Source organism: Eremomyces bilateralis (assembly GCF_010015585.1).
Source record: "Eremomyces bilateralis CBS 781.70 unplaced genomic scaffold P152scaffold_10, whole genome shotgun sequence".
Lineage (NCBI taxonomy): Eukaryota > Fungi > Ascomycota > Dothideomycetes > Eremomycetales > Eremomycetaceae > Eremomyces > Eremomyces bilateralis.
The window spans coordinates 212142-229380 of NW_022985076.1; the positions used below are offsets into that span (position 1 = coordinate 212142).

General features: G+C 53.7%; 4 protein-coding genes across 4 annotated transcripts; 2 read left to right on the top strand and 2 right to left on the bottom strand.

Moving 5' to 3' along the window:
• Positions 1-262: 262 nt before the first annotated feature.
• Positions 263-2673, top strand: P152DRAFT_514376 (uncharacterized protein; the record flags this gene model as incomplete). Its single annotated transcript, XM_033682856.1, has 2 exons — positions 263-678; positions 729-2673. 2 exons carry the CDS (start codon positions 263-265, stop codon positions 2671-2673), a joined length of 2361 nt encoding a protein of 786 aa, XP_033533841.1.
• A 364-nt stretch (positions 2674-3037) lies between these two features.
• Positions 3038-3893, top strand: P152DRAFT_436301 (uncharacterized protein; the record flags this gene model as incomplete). Its single annotated transcript, XM_033677553.1, has 2 exons — positions 3038-3265; positions 3346-3893. Exons 1-2 carry the CDS (start codon positions 3190-3192, stop codon positions 3891-3893), a joined length of 624 nt encoding a protein of 207 aa, XP_033533842.1. The 5' UTR covers positions 3038-3189.
• Positions 3894-3977: 84 nt separating this feature from the next.
• On the bottom strand, positions 3978-5168 carry P152DRAFT_28236 (NAD(P)-binding protein). The gene is made up of 2 exons (XM_033674930.1): positions 4812-5168; positions 3978-4747 (listed from the first exon to the last, which is right to left on the bottom strand). Exons 1-2 carry the CDS (start codon positions 5083-5085, stop codon positions 4062-4064), a joined length of 960 nt encoding a protein of 319 aa, XP_033533843.1. The 5' UTR covers positions 5086-5168; the 3' UTR covers positions 3978-4061.
• Positions 5169-6583: 1415 nt separating this feature from the next.
• On the bottom strand, positions 6584-16222 carry P152DRAFT_473930 (vacuolar protein sorting-associated protein 13; the record flags this gene model as incomplete). The annotated part of the gene is made up of 2 exons (XM_033681281.1): positions 6584-9052; positions 9101-16222. The coding sequence occupies 2 exons, from the start codon at positions 16220-16222 to the stop codon at positions 6584-6586; spliced, it is 9591 nt and encodes a 3196-aa protein (XP_033533844.1).
• Positions 16223-17239: the final 1017 nt, after the last annotated feature.

Here is a 17239-nt window from a genome sequence, read left to right on the forward strand (position 1 = left end):
CCGGTCTGTAGCAATGGTTGAGGGTGGTTCAGTCAGCCAAGAGGCATGGAGGCAGGTGCACGTGAACACGCGTTGGGTTCGTGGCGTCGTGACTGCCGTTTTTCGGTCTGCTTAGTTCATCGTCTGGTAATCCCGATTCCTCGTCGTATTTCAATTTCTCTTTCTCTTAGTCTTGTCCTAGTAGTAAAAGTCCAGTCCGTATCCCATCTTTCTGCCCGTATCCTAACATGTGAAAACCCCTTATACATCTTGCCTATCCACCATGTCCGTCACCCTCCTCCCTCCCCCCTCCCCCCAAGCCCCCCGCGCCCTCCGCTCCACCCAAACCATCACCACCACCCCCTCTGCCCTCAAAGAACTGCTCGACAATGCCCTCGACGCCCGCGCCTCCTCCATCGCCCTCGACCTCGCCGCCGACTCCCTCTCCTCCCTCTCCGTCCGCGACAACGGCCACGGCATCATCCCCGAGGACCGCCGCCTCGTCTGCCGCCGCCACTGCACCAGCAAGTTGCGGGATCTTGACGAGTTAAGTGAGGTGGGGAGAAAGTCGTTGGGGTTTCGCGGGGAGACGCTGGCGAGCGTGGCGGAGGTGAGTAGGGGGGTGAGGGTTAGTTCGAAGGTGGAAGGGGAGTCAGTGGGGCAGTGCTTTTGGTATGGGCCAGATGGGGAGCCGACGAGGTGGGTTGTGTGTCTTCGCGTGACGAGCTGGCGCTGATGTCGGTTCGTAGACATTCGCCGACGCCGCAGCCGGTGGGGACGACGGTCCACGTTGAAGGCTTCCTCGAGCAGTTTCCGGTACAGAAGCAGGCTGCGCTGAAGACGGTTTCCAAAACGCATGCGACGATCAAGGCACTCTTGAAAATGTATGCCCTAGCGAGGCCCGGCGTCCGGCTTAGTCTATGCGTTTTGGAGACCCCTGACGGCAGCTGGTCCTACTCTCCTGCCGCGGAGCCAACGGTCCAGGATGCCGCAATGAAGCTCTTCGGCACCGCGCCGGTGGCCATGTGCGCCTGGGAAACCTTCCACCACGACCGCTACGAATTCCAAGCGCTTCTCCCGAGCCCCACAGCGACCGATCCACAGGCAGTTGACCGTCTTGGATCCTTTCTCTCGATCGATGCCAGACCCGTGTCATCAACCCGATGGCCCCAGAAGCAGCTCATCTCATTGTTTCGAGAGACGTTGAAGAGACAATGCCCGCAGTTCGCTGGCGCGAAGGATCCGCTGCTGGTGCTGAACGTGGTCTGCGAGGCGGGGATCTACAATCCGAATGTGAAGCCGGCGAAGGATGATACACACTTTGACGGTGCCGCTGAAGTGCTCGGGGCGTTTCAGAAGTTTATGGTGCAGGTATATGGAGAAGACGCAGCTCAGCCATCTTCTGCGACAGATGTCGAGGCGACCGTGTCCTCGTCTCCTCTTCCGTCGATTTCTGGGGAAGCTCCCGCTCGAAATATAGGCCTGGCTGATGTTGGCAGCCCGAGCACGGCTTTTCCTATGACACCTTCGAGCGCTTTCCGAACATACCACCATACTCAGGAAATTCGTAATAACGTGGACGGGGATACTCAACGCGAAGGCTCCAACTCAGCACTGAGTCAAAATCCTGACGCAACAGAATTGAATCCCTGGACTTTATCCCGACTAAATGCTCGGACAGGACTAATTGACAGTCTCGCACTTCAAATGACTACATCCCGACAGCATCTTAATCTCGTGAACAGGTCAGCCGTTCAACTCCCTTCGCCCAAGAACTTTCAAACCGTCCACAACCAAATGCCACCTTCGCCACGGGCGTCATCACCAGTTCGTATCGCCAGTCCTTATCCCTCCTACTCACTGCCGATCAAAGATCACCAATCAAGCTCATCACCGTCTTCCCGCCGTGTCCTCTGCACATATGGCTCTGTTCGCTCGGCTCGAGGAAGAGGGGGGTTTAGCAACTTCGTTTCGGCTCGTAAGATGCGTGGATATGATAGAGGAAGCAATTCTACTCCAACGCAGTCAGTAATGGGACGCCCTCCACCTCGCAGCATGGGTAGATGGGGAATTCCAAGCCGTTCAGAACCGGATGGATCAACTTATCCACTCCGAAAGAGGCAACGGCAGACTCCACGCACCACAGCTGATCTCAGGACTGCTTTTCAGCCTTTGCAACACGTCGCACATCCACCAGCTACGGTATTCAGTACACATAGTCATGGACCGGTAGCCACCTCAGAACAAATACAGCATCCATCACCATACCGTCCATTCTCCCAACCATCTTTCGCCGGATCAAACCGTCCAATCCCCAGTGCTAGCAGCGTCGAGCTTATGAGTAAACATGAACAAATTCCATCTCAGCAAAGACCAATCCTATCTGGTACCATTGCAACTGACAAACCAAGCGGCCTCCACAATCTACAACTGGCCATATCAGCCTCCCTCGATTGCATTCGCACATCGCTTCGCAAGCTGAACATCATCACTAACCGGATCCAGTGGGGATGGCCGGCTAGAGAATCATATTACGCTCTACAACCCCCGCCGGGTGGCATGGAACTGCAGAGAATGAATGCTCGACTACATCGGTTGCTGGCTGAGAAGTATCCAGATATAAATCTCGATGGAAACCTCCAAATCGATCTGAAGGTCGCGTTCAGTTCGGGTGATGAGGTGCTGTTGCAGTGAAGGAAGTACCTCATCTGTTTATCAGTCACACTTCCTATTATGTTCTTCAGTTCCTTGCGCGTCTTTCTATCATAATAATTGTGTTCTCTTATATCTGGTATCGACCATATTTCGGCAGAACGAGTTTAGGAGCTGGGTTTAACACAAGCTTCGAGGAGTAATATCACATACCCTTCGTCTCGTATATGGGGAGTTTCGCATGCTCATCAAAGCAACTCGGTCGATTAATTATCCTATGGATGGAATTCAAAAGGAACTCGGAATATCTAATGATAATTACGTGATCCATGCCAGCCTTAGGAACCTTTGACACCCCACATTTTCGTTTGGTAATCAGTTCCGTGATGACATTTATTATTGCGGGGATGAATTGGACTACGTCAGAACCATAACACTGACATTAAAGTCGCTCTCTCTTCCCCGAATTCACTTCCTCTTTTCTCTTTTTTCAGACAACTATACGCTCCAAACCTACAAAAAGCACGCGAATTTCTCCTCAATAAGACGACTTCGACAATGGCATTAGCGCCGAAGTTTGCCGGCCAGGCATTGGTCTCTGGAGGGCAGTCCTCCGTCCACACTCTCGAGCTCTGTATGATCCTCCCACAACTATTTATTCAGTAGCTCGAATGACAGTGACACCAATTACTGATTCTATTGCACCATGAACAGTCCTCGATTACGTCTGTCCCTTCTCTAAGAAGATGTTCCACACTGTCTATAACGATGTCGTCCCGTCGCTTCCACCCAAGATCTCCTCCAATGTCCGCATCATCCTGCGCCAACAGATCCAACCCTGGCACCCGTCCTCGACACTCGTCCACGAAGCCGGCGTGGCGGTTCTGCAGCTCGCACCGGCCAAGTTCCCCGCGTTCTCCGCCGCGTTGTTCGATCAGCAAACCGAGTACTTCGACGTCAAGGTTGTGAACGAAGTGCGCAACGACACGTATCGACGACTGGCGAAACTGGCTGGCACGGTGGGCGTGGATGAGGGGAAGGTGTTGGACGCGTTACGGATCAGCGATCAGCCGGCGGCGGATGGGAGCACGAATACCGGGAACAAGGTGACGAATGATATCAAGCTGCTGGTGAAACAGAACCGGCTCGTCGGGGTCCATGTGACGCCGACTGTAATCTTCAATGGGATTGTGGAAAATAGCATCTCGAGCAGCTTCACGAAGGAGCAATGGCTAGAGTGGTTGGAGAAGAACGTTGTCTGAACTGGCATGTTCACACGTCGTTCGTCCAGGCATAAGGTTAATGATTTGATGGAAAAGCTATATTATGGGTATATTGCGTAGCAGCCCCTGAAATATACACGAAATCGACGCTCAGCTTCTCCTCGAACAACTTTCAAACAAGCTGGTGCGCAACGCAGCCACCAATCCTCAGCTCGTTTCTGCCGGGTTTTTCTTCGGGAAATTCGGCTCAAGTGTATTAAGCCCGCTCATCTTCCGTAGGTAACCGTCCAACCATCCTTGGGGTACGAATTTGGCTAATGCCCAGGCCAAGCTAGATGCCGATCCACGATATATCCGGGGCGACGGGTTCCCCAGCAAATCGCCGACCACTCGTTGCGCATAGATATCCACATCCAGGGGCTTCATGGTTTCGAACATCCATTCCCGCTTTTCGATTACGTCGCGAAGCGGGTAGTAGTAGCTCGTCGGTGGGATTAGCTGGTATTCCGAGGGTTTCGGGGCCGGCGCCGATTCCTGGGATGCGGCCTCGGTTTCGGTGGGCGTCACGGCCGCCTCTTTGAAGTTCACCACGTTGCTCATGAACTTGGTCTTCACACTGCCCGTGACAATAGTGACGACCCTCACCCCGAGCGGCGCGAACTCCAGGCGCATGCTATCGCCCAGATTGGTGACGGCGGCCTTGGAGGCATTATACCAGGAGTGGTATGCGGACGGGATCCGATCGTTACCAGAGCTATTGTTCACAACGAGGCCGCGGGATTCAATGAGGAAGGGCATGAACGCCGACGTGACGATGAAGATGGAGAAGAGATTGGTCTCAAAGAGATTCCGAGCGGTAGATAGCTTGCTATCAGTAATCGGGACCATGTATCCTATATCACGGATTAGCCTGCATTGTCCCACCCATCCCAATTCTAATTCCTCAATTCCACCTACCGGCCCCCGAGTTATTCACCAAGATATCCAACCGCTCCCCCGTCCGCCTCCCCACCTCCGCCGCCGCCCTCGCCGCGCTCTCCTCGTCCGTCACGTCCAGCTCTAGCAGCTCGATCGCCAGCTTCTCGAGGTGCGCCATCTTGCCCACGTCGCGGGCAGTCGCGAACACGCGCAGACCGCGTCTCTTGAACTCTTGGGCGAGTGCATCGCCGATTCCGCCGGCGCTGCAGCCGGTGATGAGGACTGAGCGGGGGGGTTTGGAGGGGGATGTCATGATGTTTAAGGGTCCGGGGTAATTAGACTAAGCTCACTGTGGGTACGCTGTGAGAGGCCCAGCGAAGGTCTACAGTGGCGCTAATCACTGATGTCTTTGGTCAACTGAAATATCAAACAAAATTCAAAGGTTCTGGTTTCAAGTGAATGTGATGAACAGACCGACTTTAAATCAAATATAAATTTTCGAGCTGAAGTGGTGGCCAGACCGGCATTGATATATGAACACGCATCTTAACATTTGAAATCATGACTACTCGGTCAATGCCCCGGAGATAGGCCCGGTGCCTAATATCCAGATAGGCGGTTCCATGCCCTAAACACGGGCGGGTAGCCAACTCACTGGCGGGGGGCCAAAACGCAGGTGGAGGCAACAAAACACCCGCGGAGTGACTACAACACCGGCGTAGGCCTGGATGGGTGCGGTACAAACCGCAGGGATTGCGGTTGGGGTTGGGGGGCAAGGTCTCGAAAACCCCAACCGCACCCAACCACACCCATCCGAGTCCTACACCGGCGGGGGGCCAAGACACTGGACAGCAGGACCGGAGGGGGGAAGGGGCGCTAAATACGGGCGGGAAGAACTTTAAAGTTAGCACGCTAAACCCCGGTTTGAAATCAGGTTCAGCCCGACTTTAAAGACAAGGTGTGTACACCGATGGAAGTGATCTAAACGGACAAGTAGGAGCCGCCGCCTACTTCCCAACCAGACGTCAAGGGCGGATGAACTATATGGGGCCCCGGTCCGTAAGCAACATCTACGGCACCGATGTTGTATCTCTGATCAACATCAACAGTAAATCTCCACCGACACCGTGTGAAGACGGATAGTACCAACGTCCCAAAACAAACAAAGCCTAATGATAAAGTATCCCAGGCGGGAGTTATATTGCATTAACCTTCTCTCCTTGTAGAACCCTTACCATTGTCTATGGCCTTTCCTAGGGCTTTTTCCTATTTGTTTGATGCTATCCAGTTCTGGAGACGGTGAGGCTTCCCGCCTGTAACATAGAAATACCCAGCATAGCGGCTCTTAAAGCCAGCTGAAATGGAGTAGGGTTTCAAAAAAAAAAAAAAAAAGACAAGGTGTGTTCGCGGTTCAAATCGTGCGTATTCAATTTATCCATCTATCAATCCTCCTGGTCAGCCCACTTGCCATCCTATGCGAGAGAATAGACCCCCAATCTTAATGCAGCAAGGGGACTCTGGTATCATTACCGAACTCCTGGTGCCGGGAATTAGACTAACGAACGATGTGGGCTTCGACGTCGAGATAAATCACGTCATTCACAATTCAGAATCATCAGATGTATGGAATGACATGCGGAGTTCGTTGTCTTGCGACGCAGTATAGTAAATGACTAGAAGCGTTCTTATCTACGGGTAGCTAGAAGTACAAAAAAACAGAAACAATGCCCACACAATCTTATCCGTCCGTTCAAGAAATCATACCTCACCTCTCCCATCAAAGCCTCAAAGGTACCCCCCTAGGGAATCGACTATGTGGCAGCACTCCATTTATCATTGTACGCATTCACCGCCACGGCAATCTGCCTGTATAGCCAATTCCTGCTCGGCTCATCCTGAATCGGGATGAACGGGCCATTCGTCCCCCCCTTCAGCGTGATGCTCATGCCCGTCCGCTCCTTCGAGATCGTCTGGATGTCCTTGAGCGGGACGTCCCACTCGGACGTGAGCCGCTTCGACCGGACCAGCATGATCCCGTTGTACGTCAGGATCACGATCATGTCCCGCCCTTCCAGCTCCAGGTGCGCGATGTAGTCGTCGTTGAAGTACTTCCCATTGTCAACCGTCTTCAGCCAGAACTGGCCGAGCGATTCGCGCTGCGAGTAGGGTCGGACAATGCCGTCTTGGCCGATAAACCGGGTCAGGCGGACGCGATCGAGGCCTTCTTGGTCGAAGACGGTGGTCGTATTGCGGACGCCTTCGGCCATGTTGGATGCGAGATCGAAGGCACCAATGGCGGGCTTGGTAGCAAGGCCGAGGAACCCTTTCCCGACGCCTTTCACGAAGCCTGCGACTCCCTCCTTCTCTGCGCCCTGGATTGGATGACGCGCCAGGCCACCAATACCGCTTGCGAGACTGCTTGCAAATGCGTTGCCGCCGGAGGTGATACCGTAAAGTGCATGCTTCGGTCGGTTTCGCGCGCGAGACATCCTCCGTTGATCCTGATATTCCTTGTCAAGCGTCGCAGCTGAAAGCCCCTTCGAGACGCTTCCGGTCCACTTCGCCATGCTATCGGAGAAGCCGAAGACCGACTTCTTCACGAAGCTGGAGGCACCTTTGGCGATGCCGATGCCCAGATCTTGAGGGCGGTCGGTCATTACGAGACCTTGATATGGCTCATAGAAGATATCTTGGATACCGGAGCTAACGTTATTGAACAGACCAACCGGATTTCCGAGGAAGTCGGCGGAACCAAGGACAATGTGGACTTGTCGCAAACTTTCCTGGACATAATGCGTCCGGATATTGTTTATCAGAGTTGCCATCGATACACGCGCGTTCTCGAGCATGAGAGCATTGTACTTGATTGGAGCATCGTTGACGTTGCCAATGGACATGGTCAAGACATTGACCGCGAACATCAGAGGATTGTTCGAAGTTGCTGTGTCCTCCGCATTGATGCGTTCGGTCCGAACGAAGGACAGGTCGAACTGCATTGGCTGCAAGTGAAGGAGTTCGAAATAGATATCCTGACTAGATTGATCCTGCGTAGGTTCCGGAATATCGAGGGCCTCATCGCAGAGTTTCCCTTGTTTCTCTTCCGACCACGAAGCGCCAGGGATCTTCACAAAGTCAAGCAGAGCAAAGATGAAATCCTCGTCGATCTCTATCGTTAACTGCTGGAGCAGGACGGTGAAATATTTGATATAAATCACGCCATACGAATCGTCCTTGACCTTCGTGATCGCCGCATGCAGAATCGGATGAGCTTCCATCTCCTTTCCAGTCTTTGGAACCACGCTGGGATAGAGTATAATGGGGAAAATGCCACCATAAAGCTGGTTGTCGATCTGGATCCACTTGATCGTGGACTTGACGGTCTGGTATAGCGGAGAGTCCGAGTACTTGATTTCGATGTCGCGGAGTGTGACATAGACTAGCTCTTTAAGCTGGCTGTTGATCAACGACACGCCAAGTCCAGCGAACCGTATCTGAGCCGTGAAGTTGACATCCGTGTCCACGTCCTTGACCTCAAACCCGGTCGAGCCCGATTGTGAGGCGGCATTGGAATGTTGACGATACAAGCTCTTGGATGGCTTGTAGTTGGAAAGCAAAAGGGACTGAGTAGGTCCCTCTGCGACGATGTTAAGATCGATGATTTTTCCTCTACCGGATGGGCTTGTAGGAGGCAGCTTCATCGGTGGCGGATTGCCAATCTCTGCCAGCTTGACATGTCGCTCCTTGCCCTCGGCTCTCAGGACGATCTCCTTACGCCGTGCTGCAGGGTAATCCCACGCATATGGCATGATGCTGCGAGGCGGAAGTCGATACCGGATTGGTTTCCAGCCAGTGGTACGTTCTTCTTCATCTTCATCTAGGTTTGGATTGGTCTGGTAAAAGATAAACTCCGTATTGCTTTCATTCCGCATCGAGAACGGCCAGTGTTTCGTTTCCGTGCTGATATGGAGGAAGAGCGTGGCATGCTCCATGAGCACGTCGATGCGCATAAGCTTCTGCCGTTGCCCGGACTTCGCAAGTTTGACATGGACGCTGCCGACATCCGCAATATTGAATGGCGACGACCAGGTGTTGTTGACACCCGGGAAGCAGATCGAGAGTTGTTGGCCAGCTCGCTGTCGCAAGAACCGGAGGGGGAGAAGATCTCCAGGCTTCAAGGTCATGATGTCTGAAGATCCGGGTTCTCGAACATTGATTTCTTCCGAAAGCCGGTTCTTGACGATGAATCGGGGACCAAGGGTGACGACCTTCGTCAGATTGTACTAGTTCTCGTCAGTGCCTATCCCAAAAGATTGAATGTATCTACTTACCTTTCCTTCGCCTTCTGCTACTGATACACCTATATGCATCTCCGAACGACCCGTAGAGGAAGGAAGCGTGACGTCGTAGGTACTACCGATAGCATCGAAACTTTGCGGCTTGCTCCAATGGGAATCTCCCACCTTAATCAGCGCTCTGTTCTTGCGATCGTCGGTCGGGAAGGAGAACATCAGCGGCATCGCTCTCGCATCGTCACTGTCAGCATCCATAGGCTGGCCAGCAGCAGACTTGGTCGAGCCCATGAACACCTTGCTTCGCAGATCAATCGGAAGCCCTGTCCTGTTGAGGATGATGTATGGGCTGTACAATGTGACCTTAAAGGCACCTCCGCTATCAGGGATATTGAAATAATGCAGCTTCAACTGCAACGAGAGGTTATTGTTATCCTTCACCTCCATCGTCTTCTCCCGCCGGAAGTTCTCGCGATCCGACGAGTTGATGACGGCGAACTCGCTCTGCTTGAACGGGGTATCCTGCATTTCGATGCTCATCATCAACAAATGCGACAGCTCGACGACATGCACCGGACTGACCCCCCCTTTGCGCAGGAAGTTCGTCCAGTCCTTCTTGGTCTGGTGGTCGAAGATGCGGTATTTGAAATCGTACGGAAGCAGGTTCTGGATCTCCACGGGCGCCGAGAGGCGGATCCGCATGTACGGGTAGTTCCCCACGATCGGGTTCCTCTTATCGAAATTCGCGTGCATCTGGAAGTAAAACGGGGGAGCATGGTCGTCGTGCTCGCCATGGCAGGTGATGGTCCGGGTCTGCCGCTTGAGCAGATCTCCCCAGAACAACCGCTCGGAGCTCCACGTATACCCGAAACCCTGATCGGGCCGGACGATGAGCGAATGGAGGTACGCAGCACCGACGGGCGCAGGTCGCGCGTCACCGGGTGGGATCTTCTCTATTTTGAGGATATGGCCCTCGTCAGGATTGTACACGCCCAGCTCTATAGGGATCTGTGTGTTATTCTCGACGAGGAGCGGCGAGCGGAAGGTGATGTATTTTACGTTGTCGGTTCCCAGCGAGACCTCGACGAGGAGGCGATGCTGGACTTTGTTTTTGCGGGGTCGCAGGTTGTACAGCACTTCCCCCTCCCGGTTGACGGGGACCTTCTCGACGCTGTCGAAGCCGCTGCCCTCGAGTCGCACGCCAACGATGCCAGTGGCACCCTCGGGCGACAGTGTCTCTCGAGTCGTTAGCGGATCCTCAAACCTCCAGGGACATTCGTCCCCATCCGTGAGTTTGGCCGCCGGACCACCATCACTCGAATCCGTCACTCCCCAGACGTTGATGTCGAAGCCGGTATAATTCCTGAGTTTGTACGGCGCCTCCATTCCCCGTGGCTTGGACAGGACATCCTCATCGGTCGACAAAAAGTCCGCCGACTTCGACGCCAGCGCAATCGTCGCCGCCGTCACCGTCACCTCCATCGATTTGCGCGTGTAGAGCTCCACGCTTAGCTTGTCCGGATTCTGGTCCTTCGACATGTGGAAACCCAGCTGCCACGGCTCGATCAGCGGCTCCCACGCCGATTTGGAGAAGTTAAAGACGTTGAAATACGTGTCGATGGAGGTATCCGCGGTCATCGCGCCGGTCCAATCGCGCACCTGCACGTTGAACTTCTTGACGCTCCAATCTAGCATCGGGAGCTCATGCTTGTCTCCGATCAGGACGACTCGAATGCCCCCGATTTCCATATCCATCTCCTCGTGCTGGATCACGCCGGGCTGTCGAGCTGACTTGACGTCCGCCGAAATGGCCTGCGACTGCGCTGCAGAAAGGGACTTCGCTCTCGGGGCACCGGCAGTCGAGCGGTCTTTGCGAGAGGATTTCGGCCTCGAGGACTTCGATGAGGTGCCTTTGATCTCCTTCAGCTTCTTCGGCTCATGATCCTCGATCTTCTTCTCCGTGCCCCCGCTCATCTCCGATGCGCGAGCCAGGATCTGCATCGCGAGAAGGATGTCGCGAAGCGACAAACGAAGGATGAGTGGGTCGACGTCGACGTGGATGTTCGTCCGCGTGGTGGATTTGCCTTGCGTCTGGATGTCCAACGACGTGCGGACGCTGAAGTCGTCGAGGATCCGCAGTCGGGTGGTTTCGAATTGGTCCATTCGGCAGAGAAACATTCCCACCCGATCGACCTGGAGGGTCATGGCATTCTGCTTGGAGACCAACACTTGTTTGGTGCCAAGGACTACGGCTTCCGTGTTCGTAATGGCAGGGTTGGCTAAGAGGATGACCTGTGCATCGACGACGTTCACCCGGAACGATACCTGCATCTCTCGTCCTTCGGATTTGCCCGTTTGAGTATCCAGTTTGGACACCGCTTGAGTTCCCTTAGTCCTCCGGCCCTCCGAGTGAAGGCTAACCGAGCTTTCCGCGTCTGTGGCTGTGGTTTCGGTCTCCTCATCAACCTCGAGTGGTTCGTCGATAGTCAAGCCCGCATTGATGAACGCTTGGATAGAGAACAGATAGTCCAAGGCGAGGATCATCCTCGGGCTATCGATGGTCAACATCGCCACCAAACTCCTTTCCTTCCCACCCGAGATCGAAATACTCGCCATGAACTGCTGCTTGACATCATTGTTAATCAGCGACATGATCTTCCGGAACTTATTCGAGTCCCGCGTTCGGCTGTCGCGAATGCTGAACGATCGGATGAGCAGCTCGGACTCCAGCGCCCCGTCCTTCATCATCCGCAGCTTGACGTGCGTCCGGTTTAGCGAGAACTTCGAGAGACTGGCGTCCTCGAGATCCTTCACCGGTTCGTTCGGAGCCGCGTTGATCAATTCCACGCCGATTGTTGGCGCTTTAAACACCAGATCGAGCGTCGTCCAATTCCCGGACGGCGGCTCGTCTGATGCTTGAGATTCGGATGATTCTTGACTCCTCTCCGTGAGCGCCCTGGCAGGCGCCGCGGTGCTTTCCGGAAGCTCGTTGTATACATCCTCTTGCATCTCGTCGCCGGGATCCATAGCGAAGGCGGGAGGGATCGTTCGGAACAGTTCCAAGATGAACTTCAACTGGTCCTGGGTGACTCGAAGGTTGGTGTCGGATAGCGATCCTGCGATCTCCATGTCGGGTCTCTCCATGCCGGGTTTGTGCTCGATGTAGTTGACCTCGAAGCTTAGATCGGTTTTGTCGAGTAGCTGGAGCGCCTCAGATTGGCCGTCCCCATAGTGAAAGTTAGATGCCATCCGAATATGCCGAATCCCAGCATTGATGTGGTTCGAATGCTCTTCACTGTCACCGCCCTTGGGCGCCACGAACTCGTTCTTGGCGTAGATCTCGCCCAGATACGCGGTTAAAGTGTCGCGCTCAGTATTCTCCTTGAACACTATCCGCGGGAAGACGACAATCGGGGTCCTAACCAAGATATCGAAATGCATCTTATTCGCCGTCTCCTGCATCTGGCTCGCTTGCTGCGCGGCCGCCTGCCTGGCGGCGTTGAAGATCGCCTGCATCTTGCCGAACTTGACGGTGAAGTCCATGATCTTCCGGAACGGCTCGGTGACGAAGTTGACCTTGATGGAACCGGCGCGGAGAAAGATGGAGCTGTCGTAGCCTGGATAGGACTCTGATTGCGAATCGAAGGTCTCGTAGCTGAAGTCCGCCAGTTCCTTGCCCTGGATCGTGACGAGTTGCCGAAGCGAGGAGTCCTCGGGGACGCCTTGGTTGACGTCGTCGATGAGCGAGAGATCTCCGAGGCGTGCTCCGACGCGCATGGACTTGCCCATGATGAAGACTCCGACATCTGCGGAGCTCAAACTCAGGGTTGCGAGCCGGATCCCATCGTTATTTAGGATCAAAGAGATCTTCTTGAGCTCGGTTCGTACCCGTATCTTATCTTGACTTGGTTGCGGTCGAACAACTTGTTCCTCGGGCTTGTCCTCGAGCATTTTTGCGTCTGACACCTGCTGTGAAACACGTTGATTGTCACCACCAGTAAAGGTAGTCAGGACGAAGTCTAAGAGCGTCAACAGAGTGCGTCGTGTGACAATGACATTGATCGCTGACACTGCTGCGTCAACATTCATCGCAATGCCATCATAGACGGACTGAAACTCTGGCGATTTGGGATTAACGCGTGTGAACTTCAGGTAGAAGAGGTCTTTCTCTGACGCCGTGTTCAGATCGTCCGACGAGACGATGTTCTTGAACTCCGGGCTCGGATCTTCCTCGACGTGGTCTTCAACCACCAAGCTCTTCAGCTTGACCTCGGCCGCCATGTCAAATGGACGCTGGTAGAATTGCAAAGAGAATGCATTCGCAACGAGCTCGACCAATAGGTCATCCGCCTTCTTTCCTTCCGGATCAGCCCGATATAACGATCCCACGAGTTTGTCAACTGTGAAATTAAACTCAAAGTTCCGCTGCTTGTATAGGAGTTCGGCGTCTTTCTTCTCGCTCTCCGCTTTCTCTCGCTGACTGCTGGTGTCTGATTCTTCTTCATCCACGACGAGCGATTGGGCCACCTCGTCGCCCGAGAACTGGAATGACTTCGATCGTGGCCTGCCTAGCTCATCGGTGTTGGTTGGCGGTGGGCTCGGTGATCTCGCAATTTTCTTTTCTTGATTTCGCTCACTCTCATCGGTGAATTTGGGAATAGCCACATCAATGAGCTTCATCAAGCTCTTGTACTTCTTGTCCGACACGGACGCGTGTAGAACTGGCAAGTGTCCCGATATCCGGAATTTCGTTAACGTTGACGCCTTCGGGATGATGCAGATATCCAGTGTGAAATCCATGTTGATCCGCTCCACGAGATGGAAGCTCCTGGACTCTGTGTCTTCCGCCAATTGCTTCTTCGTCTCACCGATCGTGGTTCCAAGCAGCAGCTGCGTGGAATCAAGCTTAAGGAGGAACCGGTCGTACATCAGCCCTTCCAAACGCCGGTAGTCTTCCTCTGTATAGCGCTGGTGCTGCTTATTCTGGACGTCACGCAGTGTGCCTTTGTCGACGAGTTTGCTTCGCACGCTAGCGTGACCAGCGTCGACGATCAGGCACAGACTGCTCTTCTCGGTGACGGAGTCGGGGATAATGATCAGGGGCGCTTGAAGATCGAGGTTCGCGTTGATGGTTTTGTGTTCTTCCAAAGCAAACTCCAGTCCCGCGCGTGTCTGCTTCCTGATGCCCTCAACTGTGGCACCAGCCGTCTCCATTAGTGCGCCAATGGACTCCATGTGTCGTTTCGGGGGTTTGAAGAACTTGACGATCCCCTCCAGGAATTTGGGGTTGTAGATGATCTCAAGTGCCTTTAGCTTAACCGTCAAGGCAGTGTCCGCGCTCCCATCGAGAGGATTATTCTCGAACTCTAGATGGAAGAAGGGGTCGTCCTCCGCTGCATCCTCGTCCTGATTTCCGTCGGACTTCTCGCCCTCTTTCAGCATCTCGTCATCGTCAAGTTCCTTGATCCGTTCCTCGTCGGGAACTGCAGGGGCGTCCTTGATCGAGATTATTTGCGGGAACAAACTACCTTTCGTGGTCCCATCGTACAGTCTCATTCCCTCGAGGTCGACTCTCGCCAGCATCGAGTCCGTCCGCCTCAACAATTCCGTCCTAAATGAGTCGAACAACAGCTTGAGGATTTCCGTCTTCTTCCCGTGCGGTTGTCGCCGTAGCGTAAAGCTACCGGTGCGAAGGCTCATCTCGACCTGCAGCTTGACATACTCCTTCGGCACGTCTACGGCTTCCTCGATGGACTTTTTCTCGTCCCAATCGATGGCCTCATACAACTCCTTTCGTTGCTCATCCGTCATCTGGCGGTCCTCGGGGGCCTCCTCCTGTGATGGCTTATTGGCGCCCCATATCCATTGTGACCAGGTCTGCTGCGGTGGCTCCTTCTTGACCCCGACATTCTCCTTGCGGAGCTGATTCCGTGCTAATGAGCGCCAGAAGCGGAGGTCTTCGTATGTGAGTTTGCGCTCGAGCTCGTCTAGATCCGTGGCCTCGTCGGGGGTTAACTTAACGTCCTTCTTCTTTTTCTTGAAGAAGTCGATGTAGCGGATGCGGTCATCTCTCCGCTCCTTGAAATACTCCCAGGACCATCTTCGGTTGCGTTCATGGATTTTGTCCAATACCGCCTGTCCTGCGAATTGGATCCACGCGCGAGGGTCTTCTTTTGGTTTGCTCTTCGGCTGTAGCTTTCTATACTCCTGGTGCCTGATATAATAATGGAATAGATCCACCAGCATCAATGCATCTCGATACTGGTCGTTGTCCATGATGAAACCGAGTTCATCGAACAGGAGCTTGGCCTTCATCTTAGGACGATCCAGCTTGCCGGACTTGTCTATCTCCAGACCTGCTCGGCCGGTGACAGGTTTGAGTAGGTATTGATGCGAATCTAAGTCGGTCTCATCCGTACGAGCAATCATCGACTTCAGCCTCTCGACGAAATCATCGTGTTCCAGACCTTCCTGGGTACCGACGCCAGAGCTCAATAGCTCGTTATCGGTATCCCAATATACAGCCAGCGACTTCAGCGACGCAAGCTTATGTGTCGTCCCCGAGGTGCTCTGAATGAATGTCGGTCGCCAATCCGCCTCCGTGCTGACAGCGTCGAACCCCTCCAGCGTGATCCCCAACGCAAACGGATGGCCCGGATGCGATATCGAATCCTCGTATCGAATATGGATATTCTTCACCGATACCTGCACATTATCAACAATGGCGGTGACGAAGCTCGCCGTGAAGCTCTGATTCTTCTGCTGCTCCTCCTGGCTCATCCCCTCCGTATTCCGGTCCTTCAGCAACTCTGCGCTATCCAGCTTCTCCATCTTCACCGCGTGCTGCCGCCGCTCCTCCTCGTCCACGTCGTACTCCGTGTCGACCTTCGGCGCCGCCAGCAGGAACACGTCTTCGATTATCACGCGCACAGGCTTCCCACGGAGGTTCGACCAGGGTATCTGGAGGGTCAGTTGGCCGAGGTGGCCTTCGATGACGTTGAGCGGGAGGCGGAGCTGGTCGAGCGCCTCGCGGCGGAGCTCCATATTGCGGAGCTTGACGTCGCCGGACCAGATGCCGACATTGAGCTGTTTGGGATCGAAGTTCTGGACGTACATGCCCAGGAACCTGTTGAGCAGGTTCGCGACGACGGATTCGAGCATCGTGGCGGTGGGGAGAGAGAAGAATTATGTGGGGGGAAGAAGATGTCGTCGAAGGGCGGTATCTCGGGTGATGTTTAAGCGTCGTTCAATTTGGGCCCATGATACTCATCGTAGGCTCGTCACGTCACTCTGGACTTCCCGTATGCCGCTGCTACGATAACTTTCGTATATCCGCAACTTAATAGTACAGAGGGTGCAGCTGGCTCATTCAGGACCTGTACCGGTACGTATCCCCAAGATTGGGACGGGTAACGGAGAGACTTGCACAACCGCGCTACAACCGACCGGGTTTCGTGGACAGTTCAAGCGCAATGGCAAATTTGGAGAGGATTAAGATGAAGGATTATCGGTAGAGATTGGAAGATTCCACATCGTTGGGTGTTCGAAACGTGTGGAGGTGGCTGTAGATTAGGTTATGATGCGGTGACGTAGCTCGGGTGCCAAGTGGGAAGTCGTGAGGGAGGATCGTGACTGCCGATTTGACATCAATCGACAGGACCCTTTTGTAATATTACGCCAAGATATGAATAGTTATAGTTAGGATTTCAGAGAAAATAATCTACGTGATTTTAAAAAATTTCCGAATCCTTACTAAAATTAGTATAAGGACGTGGGTAATTTGTAAGAATTTGAGATCGTGAAGTCCGCTTATCTAATTTTACGAAAGCCCAAGAAAGTAAAAGAAGCTGTTGAGATTGGAATGTCTGAAGTGGTGAAGAGGCCCAATCTTCCAAGATCGAGATATGGTCACAGGCCGCAATGTGTGGCTAAAGCCAGGGGTGGCGAGGACTATCAGGAGGTAGACATGTGTTGATAGATGTGTTAACGAAGTAGAGGAGTGGTCTAAGAGGTTTATCTCTCGCACGACAGAGATGTTTCCTCTTCTTCTTCCCTTCTTTAGTTTAGCTTGAATGGAATCAGTACTTGCAGACCTTGCGGACTAAACTATATCAGCTCAATCTATAGCACAGTATGTGACAGTCTTGGGCTTTGCCCAGTCTGTGTGTTGTGGCCTTG

What these genes read in the sequence shown, in the direction of transcription:
- P152DRAFT_28236 (XM_033674930.1), bottom strand. Translation starts at nt 5,085, where the DNA reads ATGACATCCCCCTCCAAACCCCCCCGCTCAGTCCTCATCACCGGCTGC. An exon ending in GGTGAATAACTCGGGGGCCG is followed by an intron (nt 4,748 to 4,811) that starts GTAGGTGGAATT and finishes TCCGTGATATAG; the next exon opens with GATACATGGTCCCGATTACT.